Raw genomic sequence first — 15,400 nt, forward strand, 5'->3', positions numbered from 1 at the left:
CCATGACAAGATGACACGGCTGCAAATGATGGAGCAGTAGTTTGATATCATCCTCAGTCGACTTCCGCCTTCATCCTAGTTGACCATAGGTTCCACCCTTTTTTTTTTCCTCCCGTGTACATGATTATACTTATATGTTTTTCGTTTGATACTTGTACACATTTTGTAACATTGGAACTTCTTTCTAGCGTACGAATGCGTAAAATTCATAAAAGCACTTTGAATCAAAAGGCACATGCAGATAAAAATAAAATCTTAGTTTATTTTAGATAGTTTTATTTGTTTAAAATAAAATAATTTTAACATGTTTTAAATTAATAAATAATTTTAACATGTTTTAAATTAATAAATAATTTTAACTTTTTTTAATTTATTAATAATTTTATAAATAATTAGTTATTTATCATAATTTATCAATATAAATGATAAAAATTGCTTAATTTTATAATATCCGCATTTTTAATTTTTTAATAGCTAAATTCTCTCTCACAAATTTGAAATCAAATAAAATTTTAAAATCCTTAATTTATATAAATAAAAAAGAGGATATTTTACATAAAATTATTCTGATAGATTTAATCTTTATAAGAAAACTAAGATAAATTTTAACTTTTTTAAACTAATACATAAATACATTAAATTAAGATTTTTTATTTAATGAAATATATAAATTAAGAGTACCAAAAGATCTTTCTAGTGTACGAAAGCGTAAAATTCACAAAAGTACTTTGAATCAAAAGGCACATACAGATAAAAATAAAATCTTAGTTTATTTTAGATAGTTTGATTTGTTTAAAATAAAATAATTTTAACATGTTTTAAAATAATAAATAATATTAACATGTTTTTAATTTATTAATAAAATTTTCAAATAATTAGTTATTTAAGATAATTTATCAATATAAATGATAAAAATTATTTAATTTTATAATATCCGTATTTTTTAATTTTTTATTAGCTAAATTCTCTCCCACAAATTGGAAATCAAATATATTGTTAAAATCCTTAATTTATATAAATACAAAAGAGGTTATTTTACATAAAACTACTCTGATAGATTTAATTTTTATAAGATAAACTAAGATAAATTTTAACTTTTTTAAACTAATAAATAAATACATTAAATTAAGATTTTTTAATTTAATTAAATGTATAAATTAAGAGTACCGAGAGTTCTTTCTAGTGTATGAAAGCGTAAAATTCACAAAAGCACTTTGAATCAAAAGGCACATGCAGATAAAAATAAAATCTTTGTTTATTTTAGAGAGTTTGATTTGTTTAAAATAAACTAATTTTAACATGTTTTAAATTAATAACATGTCTCCCTCTTTTTCCCCACGAGCTAAATCCATGGAGTCTTAAAAATCAACAATTATAATTCTTGATTTAATTAAGGCTAATTTCTAAATATACCTTCTTAGATATCATATTTCTTAATGAATTGAAATTTGAATGCGATAAAAAATTAGGAATAAATTTCTTCACTTAAACCAAGCTTTCTCCATTCCAAAATAAAAAATTAAACTAGGAGGAAAGTCACAAAAGATTCTCCTAGCTACAAGTCAAGTTGAAGGAAGTTGATGAAAAACTTGATTTTGTTTCATCCTAGTTTCTCATTATATTGCAGACCCAGAATCAATTTGAGAAAGAGAAAAGTTGATGTTCTTGGATTAGCGGAAAGAATGATTGAGTAGATAATGAAAAAAATTTCTTGGAGTTCAACTTTATTATATCCCTCCAAATGGTTCAAATCCCATATTAAGTAGCCCAAGCTGATTGGTATACAACCATATATGTAGAAAGTTTTTGTTTAGGGTATTTCCTGGAATTAATTGTGGCTTGTCGAATTGGTGGTCCAGGTGGCATGCGTAGATATCCTCCATAGTGCCTTTGTCAAGTTCAACTACCCCAAACTACAAGTTGTTTCCATTTGCACAATTCATTGACCTCATATCTTTTGAACTTGAATCCTCATTAAAATTGAATTCAGCTATCTCCTTGTCATTGGCTCCTCCTACATGCGGCGGTCTACGGTTCTCAAATTCACCGAATTAGCCGCAAGGTCTTCTGAGATTTCATAGCAGGTAACTTGGTCAACCATCCCTTCTAGAAGTTCCCACCATAATCCCACTAAACCCTTGACATCATTAAAATTACTTTTGTCATCTTTGCCTTACCTGTCCCCCTCAAACATTATTTGAGAATTTTTTTTGTCATATATGCCTTACTAGTGCCCCTTAAAGCATTAATGAGAATTACTTTTATCATTTATGCCTTACTAGCCCCCTTAAAACATTTAGCTACTACTCACTTCAATTGTAGCCCCTTCAATGACCAATGACCCTCATTCTTGATTCTTGAGGTTCAACTATAGAGTGGCTACTCATGGAGGTGGCTCCCAACTTAACATAGTGGGAAAGAAATACTCTACAAATGGAGTAGCACTAGTCCTTAAAATGAAACTCAAGACTAATACAACATGGTTAGGGGTTGATCATGTAAAAATATCTCCTTGTTGGAAGACACCTCAAGTGGCATTAATGTAATAACATTACCCACATCAAGGAGGTGGCACAAAGAGTAATTAAATGATCTTCTCATAAAAATGATGCAACAATGTAATTAAAAAAAATGATATATATCTACATATGTCTTTTCCTTTTGAAAGCTAGTAGCCCTAAGAGCATTGCAGTCATTGAAACCTTCCTTCATAAACTATAAATAGAGGCTCAAGGCAAGAGGTAGATCATCAAGTCTCCCCTCTTCTCTCTCAAATTCGTCCTTACACTTTTCTCTCAAAGTCTCTCCCTTTCTCCTCTCCTTGGCCGTCCCTCTATGTCTTCACCTCTCTTCCTTCTTCCTCTCTTTTTCTTCTTCTCTTCTTCTTCCTCTCCTCTCTCTCACCCTCTACTCGAGGACCTTATGTGAGGTCTTGGGTTTAAAAGTATCACTAGGAATATAGGATTGTAGTTTATGTGTATAATCAATATTTATTAAAAAAAACTGCTTTGGAGTTGTGAAGTGCAATTTCTGATTGATCTTGGGTGAAGCATCAAATCATTTCCTTTGAATAGTTCTTGGATTTTATTGCTTTTTGTTTGCTCATTGGAGCTATTGGATAGTGAGCTAGATTTCTAGCTTGCTAAACCACAAGAAGTATATACATTTCTTTGTTCTTGATGCTTACTTTTCAATCATTGGATTATATACTACTAAAACTGATGACAACTACCGGGTTACATGAGGATCTTTTAAAGAAGGAGATTGCTAAATATGATGTTATTCGAGCAGAATGATTACGTATGTCCTCCTTCAACTTGAAATGTTCATTCAAAAATAGGGTATCAGTTTGATTTACAACTGTTGTTTTATACATATAAAAAATATCAAAATGTACAAGGAATCAAAAAGAGATACAAGTATAGTCAATCATATGTCAAAAAGAGCTATACAATATGAACTAGGGCCTTGATACTACTCCTGAGATGGAGGTGGAGGTGGAGGTGGAGGTGTAATATGTTCAATATGCGCTATGATGATATTGAAGAACAAGTATGGAGGAGTCTTACATGACTCTCACAGACAAAAGTCTCACAAAGCAATAATTAATATGGCATAGTCTAACATGAGTCTCATGGAAGGAAACCTCACATAAGTATTTTTATTTAGAGGAATTTCATTATTTTAGTCTTCTATATATGTTTTAGTTATTATTTTTTCTAGCACTTATCTTTATGATTTAGACTTTAGGTATAATTGAGACATTAATCTAATTCTACTTATTTCCACTATTATAAATAGAAGATCATTGTACTCAATTAATAAATCAAGTCAGTGAATTATTTTCTTCTCCAAAAATTCAACATGGTATCAGAGCAAGTTCACTAAATTGGTGTTACATCAATCTACATAAACAATGTATTTCTCTCTTCCAATTTAGTTCTTAGTTCAGTTTAGATTTACCCATCAAAGAGTTTTTATTCATTGTCAAGTAGTTCTTAGGATGTCATTGTCTTCATCTACATTTCTTTGCACCTCCTTCTTTTCCTTTAAAAACACATATTTTTGTTCTTTTACTGCACAATCTGAGATTTATCCCTTTGTACAACATCAAGACTCCAAATACCAGACAAAACTCCAACACTTGCTCAGTTCTACCATACAATATGAGAACCATTTTTTGTCATTCTATTTTCAACTTGTTACCTATGGTTGTATTTAATCTTTACCATTCTATTTTTGACCTCATGCAAAAACTTCATCTTTCATCATCAAAATATATGTTGGTTGCTTCAAGGGGAAGAATTCAGCAATTTTTCATTCGAATTTTTGCATGTGATTGAGAAACATATTCCGAGTATTATTGCATTAGGGTCCACATTATCTTGACCTAGTCTTCTTCCATTAGAACCATGTAGAATTTGATTCTTCAAGATGATGTTAGATTTCTCCCGCTAAACCATGACCCTAAAACGATTTAAAAATCTCTTCTACTAAGTTGATTCATAGTCTCCCATGACAACTCTGATTCCCTCTTGAGTCCTATCGAAGGAGGACTATTTCAGTTGTGCTCTGCCTTTGGTCTTGCAAAAAATTGCAATTCAACAACAAGCAAGTATCCAGTCACATAACACAACAACACAATGAATGGTCTTATGAAATCAACAACAACCTCAGTTCATCTTGTCGTGGGACTATTGGTTTTTCATTGGCAATCAAAACAAGGCATTCAAAAGTTTCCTCTACGCTCACATGCAGCATCATCAAATCTACCAATTTGTCACAAAATCAACAAAGCTTCATGCAATAAGAGTCCAACTCTGATAAGACTCAATGCCATGAGTATCACTTTCCTCTACCAAAGGCCAATGTTTTGAACACTAAGTGCAGAAAATCTAGAAATCCAATTTACCCATTTGTGAGGAAGGCAACAGCCTCCATATGAGAAGTTGAGCTATTGTTGTCTCAGTAATTAAACTTGATCTATTGTTGCTTCAGTAATTAAACTTGATTTGTTGTTATCTTACTGATTGACGTGAATTTTATACGCAATCCTATTTTCTACAAGAAACAAAGTTGCATCCTCAAAAGGTTCAAGAGAAGCAAGCTTTGAGTTGTTAAGTAGCAGTTCATGGAACTGCTTCACTCAATTACCATTTATTGCTACTGTGATTCATGTCTTTGTTGACATGGTTCGGAAGCTACGAGAGACCATAATTCAGAACCAAGTAAGCGGATGCGAGTATGACTTTTGCATAAAATAATTTTTGTAATTGTTCAACAAGTAGTCCCACTTCAAGTAGGACTTCATAGCCGTACAATTCCTTTATTTGTTGCAACAACGGAAAAAACTCTTCCAACTATATTGCTCCAAGTTCAGAAATTAAGTCATATTTTTTTCTCAACAACTACTACTACAGACCAATCATTAAGACATGTGCCATGTTTCCTTTTCCTCCCTTCTCCTTGTCAATGAGTTCTTGATCTTCTACATAGTCATCTAAAAAAATTAAGGTTCACCCTCTAGGAATTCCCTTGAGGTCATACATGGTCCAACTTATTTGTCAAGTTTTATAATTGTACTACTACAGTCTTCCCTAAATTTCAAAAAAGGCCACTTTTTCATTGTTTTTCCTCTAATATTTCTTCAATTTATCATTTTCATCACTTTTGAAGTAATAGCTAGACCCACTACCTACAGAGTATAGGAGTCTACCCAACATCTAGCGTGAGTCAAATCCTTTTATACTTCAGCCAAGAGGTGGTTTTCTAAGCTACCCTTAAAAACTTAGTATTTTTATGTCTAAAATTAGGCCTTTTTCGCCTTTGAGTTTGAGGAATTTTCATTTTTAGATTATGACGGCTTTGACTGGTGTATGGAGTTTTGTCATACATCTAGGAGTGATTTTCTTCTCCCATATTTGTTTTATCCAAGTTGGGTTCTAAGTCCTTTTATCCCCAACTTGTGGGAAATAATTAAAAGAAAAAGTAAAAAGAAAGAGGTATTTTATTTTATGTGACAAGGATTATCAAGTAAGGGTAGAACAAAAAATGAAGATTTTGCATCTGTGAAGAATTTTTTTTCAGTCAAAGAAGAACGAAGACCAAATTTTTTTTTCTTGCAAGTTGAAGTTATAAACTCCAACTTGAGGGGGATTGCTGAAGAACAAGTATGGAAGAGCCTTACATGACTCTCGTAGAAAGAAGTCTCACAAAGCATTTATTAATATGGTGGAGTCTAATTGTTGTCTCATGGGAGAAAGTCTCACAGAAGTGTTTCTATTTAGAGGAGTTTTAGTTATTTTAATCTTTTATTTATGTTACAATTGTTTAATTATTCTAGGATTTATCCTTAGGAGTTAGACTTAGGGTGTAACTAGGACATGGGTAATTTTATTGTAATTTGAGTCTACTTATTTATTCTACTATAAATAGATGTTCATCTTACTTAGTTAACCAATAAAGTGAGTGAATTATTTTATTCTCCATAAATTCAACAATCCAAACCCTATTTAAAAAATAGGGTTTCGCAAAAAATATGTTTAACTTTAATTTCACTATTAGTAGGGGATACTAACTCTTCGAGGGGAGTCTTTTTAATTCAAACCATGATCCCAAGGAAATTTTCAAAAGCAAAGACCTCGAGCTTTAAATATGAAGACATTTTTTTCTGGCATTGATGACAAACATGGATATTATTAGCTTTTTGTTTATGTGTAGCTGGTTCAGTGGTTCTATCCTGGCTCCTACGTTTTTACCTTCCTTACAGAAACTTGGATAGGCCCAATTCATGTGTTTAACATGTGACATTGTCATGATTGTGCATGGTTCCATGTTAACCACTAAGCCAATGACTTTTCAGTTTTATTTCCATGACAACCTTAACCCTATAATAGCTTGATTTTTTTCGTGGAAGTTGTTCATTTGAAAATTTTACTAGAAGTTTAATAATGGGTCTTTCTCTTTGATAATGGGTTTATAATAGCTTGATTTTGTTTGTGGAAGTTGTTCATTTGAAAATTTCACTAGAAGTTTAATAATAGGTCTTTCTCTTTGATGAGTTATACTGTGTGATGCTTTTTAATTATCTTGTTGAAGAGTTATCAAGAATGTACAAGTTTGCTAGTTTTCCAAAATCACTTATTTGTATAAATGGTTACATGGAGGGTTTCTTATGTGAGGTCTTGGGTTCAAAAATATCATTGGGGATATAGGGTTGTAGTTTAATTGTATAATCAATATTTATAAAAAAAATTGCTTTGGAGTGTGTTAACTGCAATTTCTGCTTGTTCTTGGGTGAAGCACCATATCTTTTCCTTTGAATAGTTTTAGGATTTTATTGCTTTTTGTTTGCTCATTGGAGCAATTGGACAATGAGCTGGGTTTCTAGTCTGCTTAACCACATCATGGTGCTTTTTTCTCAATCATCGGGTGATATATTACCAAAACTGATGACAACTACTGGGTCACATGAGGATCTTTTTAAGAAGGAGATTACTAAGTATGATGGTATATGTGAAGAATGATTATGTATGTCCTCCTTCAACTGGAAATGTTCATCCAAAAATAGCAGTTGATGATAAGTATTAACCCTTTTTCAAAGTAAGCTTTACATGAACTATTATTTATGTGTTTATTCATTTAAAAGAACAATTATATTAACTTTCAATATCAAAATTTCAGAATTGCATTGAAGCAATTGATGGGTTATCAGATTGCAATGATGAAGGGATTGAGGAAGAGGATCCAGTAGAACTTGTTGGGGATGATTTAGTATTTGGACAAAATCAAGAAAAATGTGAAGATGATTTGCAGAAGCTAATTAACAATCTACAGTCTCAATATCGGGGAGAAGAAGGAAAAATGAACAAACTAAATTAGCTAATCATTTTTCGTAACAATATAGCAGCTCATACGTGGGACAATTATGTAGAGTACAATAGTTGATTTAACATGACCAATTTGTTTTTAAATAAAAAAAATTTAAATTTTGTATTTGACATTTTTATTTTACTAAAAATTTATTGGATAAATATGGTAATGTGTGAGATTATTCATTAACTTTCATTTATTTTCCTGGAAAAGGCACTAACGTATCTATTTAATTTTCCTTGATTTTTTTTAAAAATTCCTTTTTATTTCCTAATAAGGCACTAAAAAGGTTTTTATCTTAAGTTTTTTTTTTGGAAATTTATATCCTAGGAAAAGCTAGGGAAAAACATTTCTAGTTTTTCCTACGATATAAATTTTCAAACAGGGGCACTTATAGGGCCTAATAAGATTTCATACTAAAGGTTTCAAGGAAATGTATATCCTAGGAAAAAAACATTTCTGGATTTTTTAGGATATAAAATGTCGAGATATAAAATGCTTAAGTGCTAGAAGTTCCGCTTAGAAGCATCAAAATCATATCTTGAATATACAAAGAAAAGTTAGATAAGAAAACTAGCTAACAACAATTAGGAAAGATCCAATTTTCCCTATTATCTAATCCAAAGAGAATTCCAAAAAATATAAGTGGAATAAAGGCTAGTAAGGCAAGCAAAAGGAACTTTCTTCATAGACATGCAACTCCAATGACTAGGAATCTTTGGGGGGGGGGGGGGGGGGGGGGGGGGGGCATTTTGAAAGTGAATTACCTAGTAAGAGTAAAGGTGAAATTGAATTACTTTTTTTTGTGTTAGTTTGCACAAAGGAAAATATAGTGAAATTTATTAATAAAATACTCTAATAGATTTAACTTTTATAAAATAGTTTTTATTTAATTTTTCTATTAATAATTTAAGAAATATTTTAACTTGTTAAAATTAATAAATAATTAATAAAATAAAATAAATTTTTATATTTAATTTTATATATAAATTAAATATTTAACTAATTTTACCTTTATAATACCCAAATGCTTAATAAAATTGTTACTTTTAATATCTAAATTCTCACTCTTAAAATATTGATTAAATATAAAATTAAAAACCATAAGTTTATGTAAATAAAAAAGAGGGTATTTTATTTTTATTTAAAATAATTTTATAGATTTAATTTTATAAGATTGTTTTATTTAACTAAAACAAAATATATTTTAACTTGTTTTAAATTAATAAATAATTTAAAATAATGGCATTAAAGAATATAGAGAGTTCTTTCTAGAGTACAAAGGCAAGAGAGAGGAAGGGCCATTGGCTCGTGCACAAAGATCAAATTAAAGATTTTCTACTTGTACATTTTTTAGGGAAGGAATGATGATAATTGCATTGTTGTGACATGCATTGAGTTTATGCACCCATTAATAAAAAGTATTACCATTACAACCCAAACATAATTAAAACCACATCTTTTCTTTTGTGAGATCCTGTCAGTTATTATCCCCATTTTATCAGCAAGGAAAAGGAAATAATGGCTAAATTATAGTCAATAAGGGTTTCAAAACTGAAAGATAACTCATTTCAAGCCTCGACTTTGTAGATTTTTATAATACAAAAGAAATGAAATAAATCGTAAAAATCTTGCGTTTTTATAAAGAAATCAGTTGATCTATTATGTTATTTATTAAAAGAAATTTAGAGCGAGAGTAGTGAAAGAGAAATGAAAGAGAAGCCATGAGAAAGAGTAAGCTGGAGATAAAGAAGATTGAGAATCGACAAGCTCTACAAGTCAGCTTCTCGAAGCGGAAGAAGGGACAGTTCAAAAAAGCTGAGGAACTCTCCGTTCTAACCGGCTTCTAACTGGCGCTCCAGTTCTCGTCGTTGCCTGATTTCAGCTACAATTTCCTTGACAAAGATGTGTTGGGACTTGGCTCGATTATTGTATAGTAGAATGCTCACTATGAGTTTATTTTCCCTATTATCCAATCCATAAAGAATTCCAAAAAGTATAAGTGGAATAAAGGCTAGTAAGGCAAGCAAAATAAGATTTTTCATAGTCCTGCAACTCTCTAGTGACGAGGACTCTATATTGCATATTGAAATTGAATTACCTAGTGAAAGTGAATTACTTTTATGTGTTAGTGTGCACAATGAAAAGTGTGAAAAATATTTTTTGTTGATAGTGTATAGTAAAAAATATAGTGGAAAGTATATAAGAAATTTATTAATAAAATATTCTAATAGATTTAACTTTTATAAGATATTTTTTATTTAATTTTCCTATTAATAAGTTAAGAAATATTTTAAATTGTCTGAATAAAAAAATAATTAAAAAATAAATTAAATATATAAAAATAAAATACTTAACGAATAATTACTTTTATAATGCCCAAATACTTAATCAAATTGTTACTTTTTAATATGTAAATTCTCTCTAAAAATATTAATTAAATATAATATTCAAAATCATCAATTTATTTAAATAAAAAGAGGGTATTTTATTATTAAAATTTAATTTTATAGATTTAATTTTATACCATAGTTTTATTTAACTAAGCTAAAATGTTTTTAAAAATTTTTAATTAATAAATAATCAAAAAATAAATATTATTTATTTAATTAAATATATAAAAATAAAACGATTAAACAAATCTTTAATTTTTTTTTATAATATCCAAAAGTTAATAAAATTTTTACATTTAAAATATCTAAATTCTCACTCTAAAAATAGTCATTAAAAATAAGGAATTTATAACCCTGAGATTTTCTTTTCATCTAACCATTACAACCTTAGGATCCAGATTTTATGAGCAAGGAAAGGAAATAATGGCTAAAATACGAATATCATTGATAGTCGAAGTAGTATTTCAAAACCGTTGTGTCTATTAGGACAACAAAGATGATAATTACCTGGATTCAGTTTATGCCCCGAGATTACGATGATAACCCTGAGATTATTAAAACCAAATCTCTTGAGCAAGATCATGTAAGTTATTATCCGGATTTTATCAAGGCTCAAACAAGCTACTGCAAGACAACTCATTTCCTATTGAAAGACAACCCGGCTTCCTAGATTTTTTATCAGACAAAATAAATGAAATAAACGGTAAAATGTTTTTGCTTCTTTATAAAGAAATCAATTGATCAGCTATGTTATTTCTTTAACAGAGAGAAATTTTCAGCGAGAGCAGAGAAAGAAAAAAAGTGAAAGAATGGGGATGGGAAAGAGAAAGCTAGAGATGAAGAAGATTGAGAATCAACAAGCTTTGCAAGTCACCTTCTCCAAGCGGATGAAGGGACTGTTCAAGAAAGCTGAGTAACTCTCCCTTCTAACCGGCGCTTCCGTCCTCGTCCTTGCCTTCTCTCCCGCCGGCAGACCCTTTGTCTTCGGAGACGAGGGTTTGTTGCAGCGCTATCTCGAAGGTGAGACGAACATCCCAAAGGCAGTGGAAGACGAAGAGCATTTCTCCTTGGACAACATTGAATTGGAGCAATGCACCGTTGATGAGCTCGAAGTTTTGATCGCCAATCTGGAGGAGGAAGAAGCCACGATACTGGAGCTCGCGGACGAATTGAATGCGACCAAGGTGGCCTCTGGGCAGCATTTGACGTTGGAGGTTGCACCTGCTGATGTAATTGACGGAGTGGAGGCTACCCAACTGCATCACGATCTTGAGATATTTCTTATGGATACCCAAGAAGAAGGAAATACCTCGTCCAAGATTTTGCCAGCATCGAAAGATTTCTTTAATGATTTGCTGCCACTGGATGTCTTCAACTACTACCTGGATTCATTCCTGCGTTGATGTTGGGTTTTTTAATTTTTATACTGTTTGATTTCTCACCATTTCTGGGTTCTGGCACTGTATTTCTGGTGTTTGACACATTTGGTTTTTTATTCTATAGACAAATGATTATACCTTATTCTAATTAATGGACTCTCAAAACTCTCTTTGGGATTATATAATAATTCTTGCTCATTTTTGGGAAATTTTCTCCCTCTTTCGCTGTTTACTTCTTCTTTACCGCATTTACTTCATGGCGGCTTGTGTATTGGGAGTGGATGTAGGTTTATGTAAATCTCTTGCCCGTCTGGAGACTAGAAGAGATGTAAATTAGTTTATATTTTTCTTAAATCAAAGGTAGAAGACGATTATTAACCCTAAAACCAATCCAAAAATCTAAAATCCAACACTAGAAATTGCATCAAAATGGACACAAAAAATAATCGTCCTATCTTGCACAAAAAACGTTTTGAAGACAAGAACCCAATTTTTGCATGGTACTGGGAAAGATCTGGACAACCAAATTGATCTTGCAGACTAATAAATTGTTGCCAGTCCTATCCTATATCATTGTTCATTTTACTCACTTTAGCTCAAACTTAGGTCCAACAAGTGAAAACTTTTGTGTGGGGAAGAACCAAAAGAAGAAACAAATAAAACCATCTTCATTCACGACAAAAACCCACTGAATTTAATGAAGGAAAAGATAAATTTAAGGAAGGGACAAAGATAGTTCTTGCAAAAACATATGAGATTGTAAAACAAACAAAGGGTCATATTGTTATTTCATTAAAAAACAATTTATTTTGAAAGACTTTTTATCTATCTATTTCTAGCTATATATCGATATGATCTAAGCTAATATATATATATGTTAGTGGAACAGGGGTCAAGTTTTTCTTAGAAACTAGCTGCGATGGCAAATGCTCCCTACCCCCTCAGCCTCTTAAACAAACGGGAGTCGAAAGATAAGAGGAAGAGAAGCTCGCAGAGAAAATCGATATCGTTAGACGGAAATCCATATTTTGGCACTATCTTCCTCCAAGAATCTCGATGCATGTCCAAAGGTGAATGAGGATTTTTACAGTAGAATGCTCTATGGAGGAGCAAATGAAGATAAAGACATCTCATAACATTAGTAATCCTCAATCCCCTTTAATTCTGGTAGCATATGCCAAATCTTTTGCTAGCAGGGAGGATTTTTTCAATCGAGGCGTGTAGTCATGCAAGCTCGAGCAATTCGACTCTTGCCTAACTGCTGCCTAACTGCTGCCAAAACTTTACTTTGCTGGTAATTTTTCCATTTGCGGCCTGATTTCAGCTACAATTTCCATGACAAGGGAGTGTTGGGACTTGGCTCACTGTTGTGTGGATTATTGTACAGTAGAATGCTCATTGTGAGTTCTTTCATCCCTCTTCTTTTCATATTTCTTTTGTTTGTAAGACTGAAGGGAGCTCTTAGATTTGACAAAGATTCAATTATTGAATGAATAAAGATAATTATCTAGTGATTGTTTGGGATTTCCTTTAAAGTTCGAAAGGCTGAACAGAAGAAGAAACGGGGAACCAAGGTAGCAAAGCAAGAGAAATGTACGGAGTAGGATATTTTGAAGTGAGAAGATTTTCTTTCACCTCTCTTTATGTTTTCTTTTTTCCTTTTTGATTTTTTTATGCAACTTATGTTCGACAAAAGAGAGAATTTTTCACAACAAAGTACGAGAGGTTGAACTGAACCACTTTTTACATTGATTTAAGAGAGGTATTTATATACAATTTACAACAAAAATATCATCATCCGAAGGGTACAGAACATCCAACCTATGTCTACAAACTTCATAAAGTTGTATATAGTCTCAAACAGGCTCCATGAGCTTGGTATCATAAACTGCGACAATTTCTTGTGGGTTCAGGTTTCAAGAATTTTCACTCTCATACTTCCCTATTTACTCTCAATACTGGCAAACATGTTCCGTTTCTATTGGTGTATGTCAACGATATTATCATTACCGATAATAGTGATGACCATATTTCTCAATTTGTTGATTGCCTCGCTCATCGTTTCTCTTTGAAAGATCTTGGCTCTCTCTCTTGCTTGCAATGGCATATTACTCTCTTAATGTTGATACATCTAAGACATACTCAAAAGGACTCATATGGAAGATATTAAACCTATTCTCACCCTATTGCTGACAAAATTTTTATCACTTACTATGACCTCAGGCTCTCCTCTCTTTGATCCATCTAAGTTTCTTGAAGTAGTTGGCAACCTACAATATCCCTCGATCGCTCGACCTGATATTTTTTTTGCTATCAATAAGATGTCCCAGTTTATGTATCAATCGACTAACAAGCACTAGGTAATTGTCAAACAAATTTTAAGGTATTTATGTGGCACATTGGATAAATGACTTCTTCTATATCATAAATCTCCTATATCTCTACATGGGTTCTCGGATGCCGATTGGGCTGACAATAAAGATGATTACTCTCCCACTAGAGCCTACCTTATCTATCTTGGGCGTAATCTCATTTCCGGGAATTCAAAGAAGAAACACTATATTGTTCGTTCTTCTACTGAGACTAAGAATCGATTAGTTGTTGCTACAACTACTGAACTACAGTAGGTGTGCTCTCTACTTACTGAACTTGGTGTGACTTTATAGTATTCCACTATAATCTATTATGATAACATTGGTGCCACTTAGCTAAACTCCAATCCCATGTTTCACTTCAGAATGAAACATGTAACAGTTGATTTTCACTTCATCTGGGATCAGGTTCAATTTGGTCTACTTTGTGTTGCTCATATTGCTTCTATTGACCAACTTCCTAATTTCCTTATAAAGCCATTCCCACCTTCACAATTTATGTTACTACGAGATACGATTGGCCTCTCTAACTGTGGCCTATCTTGAAGGAGCATAAAGAAATTATCTTATCTTATCTTCGGTTTAGGAGCTAAGTTTTTATTTCAATTTGTATTTTTCCTTCGGTTGAGTTTCAAATTAAGTTTAAATTTGACAAAATATTTAGGCATAGTCCCAAAACCTTTTTAAAATATTTTAAAAATGATTTTGAGTATAACTTTGAAATATTAATGACCTATGCTCCATTCATGCTAAGTCAAGTTTTGGAAGATGGAAGGCTACTCTTACATTGCTCGAGTCTCCTTCACCTTTTTATAGGGATAGGAAGGGACCAACTCCCCATTAATAGTATGCGGACTAACAAATTTGAACTTATTATTAAGTATATACACTTGATTTAAAATCACTTAGAGATGCTTCTGTTTTATGTGGGTGGTGATAGGATGATTTTCTATATTTGACCTGTCTATATAGATGAGCCACATTTACCTTGTTCTAAGATTGTAAGGGACAAACATATTGTCAGTACATGGGCTAGCAAATCTGAACTTCTTATTAAGTACAACAAGAGGCACCACTATTTTATGTGAGAGTGGTGATAGGACAGGTTTTAACACTTGATATGTCCATCTAAGTGGGTCACATTCACTCTTTTATTAGAATAGGAAGAGACCATCCCCATTACTAGTACATAAGCTAGCAAATCTGAAATTATTAAGTACATACACTTGCTCTAAAACCATTGAGAGATGCTTCAGTTATATGTGAGGGTGTGGTTTTAGGATGTGTTTTTACACTTGATCTCTCCATATAACTCATCACTTTTTCCTTAGGATTAGAAGAGACAACCCATTACTAGTACATGAAGGAGCAAATTTGAACTTAA

The 15,400-nt window shown here is 31.8% G+C and overlaps 1 protein-coding gene across 1 annotated transcript; it reads left to right on the plus strand.

Annotated features, from left to right (window-relative positions):
• The first annotated feature begins 11,074 nt into the window (after window positions 1-11,074).
• LOC137965174 (floral homeotic protein PMADS 2-like) lies at window positions 11,075-11,668 on the plus strand. Its single transcript, XM_068811550.1, has 2 exons — window positions 11,075-11,178; window positions 11,239-11,668. The coding sequence occupies exons 1-2, from the start codon at window positions 11,075-11,077 to the stop codon at window positions 11,666-11,668; spliced, it is 534 nt and encodes a 177-aa protein (XP_068667651.1).
• Window positions 11,669-15,400: the final 3,732 nt, after the last annotated feature.

The sequence above is a fragment of the Aristolochia californica genome, unplaced genomic scaffold, assembly GCF_029961685.1.
Source record: "Aristolochia californica isolate CCGP_79_NKW_82.1479 unplaced genomic scaffold, dmAriCali1.0.hap1 SCAF_5, whole genome shotgun sequence".
NCBI lineage: Eukaryota > Viridiplantae > Streptophyta > Magnoliopsida > Piperales > Aristolochiaceae > Aristolochia > Aristolochia californica.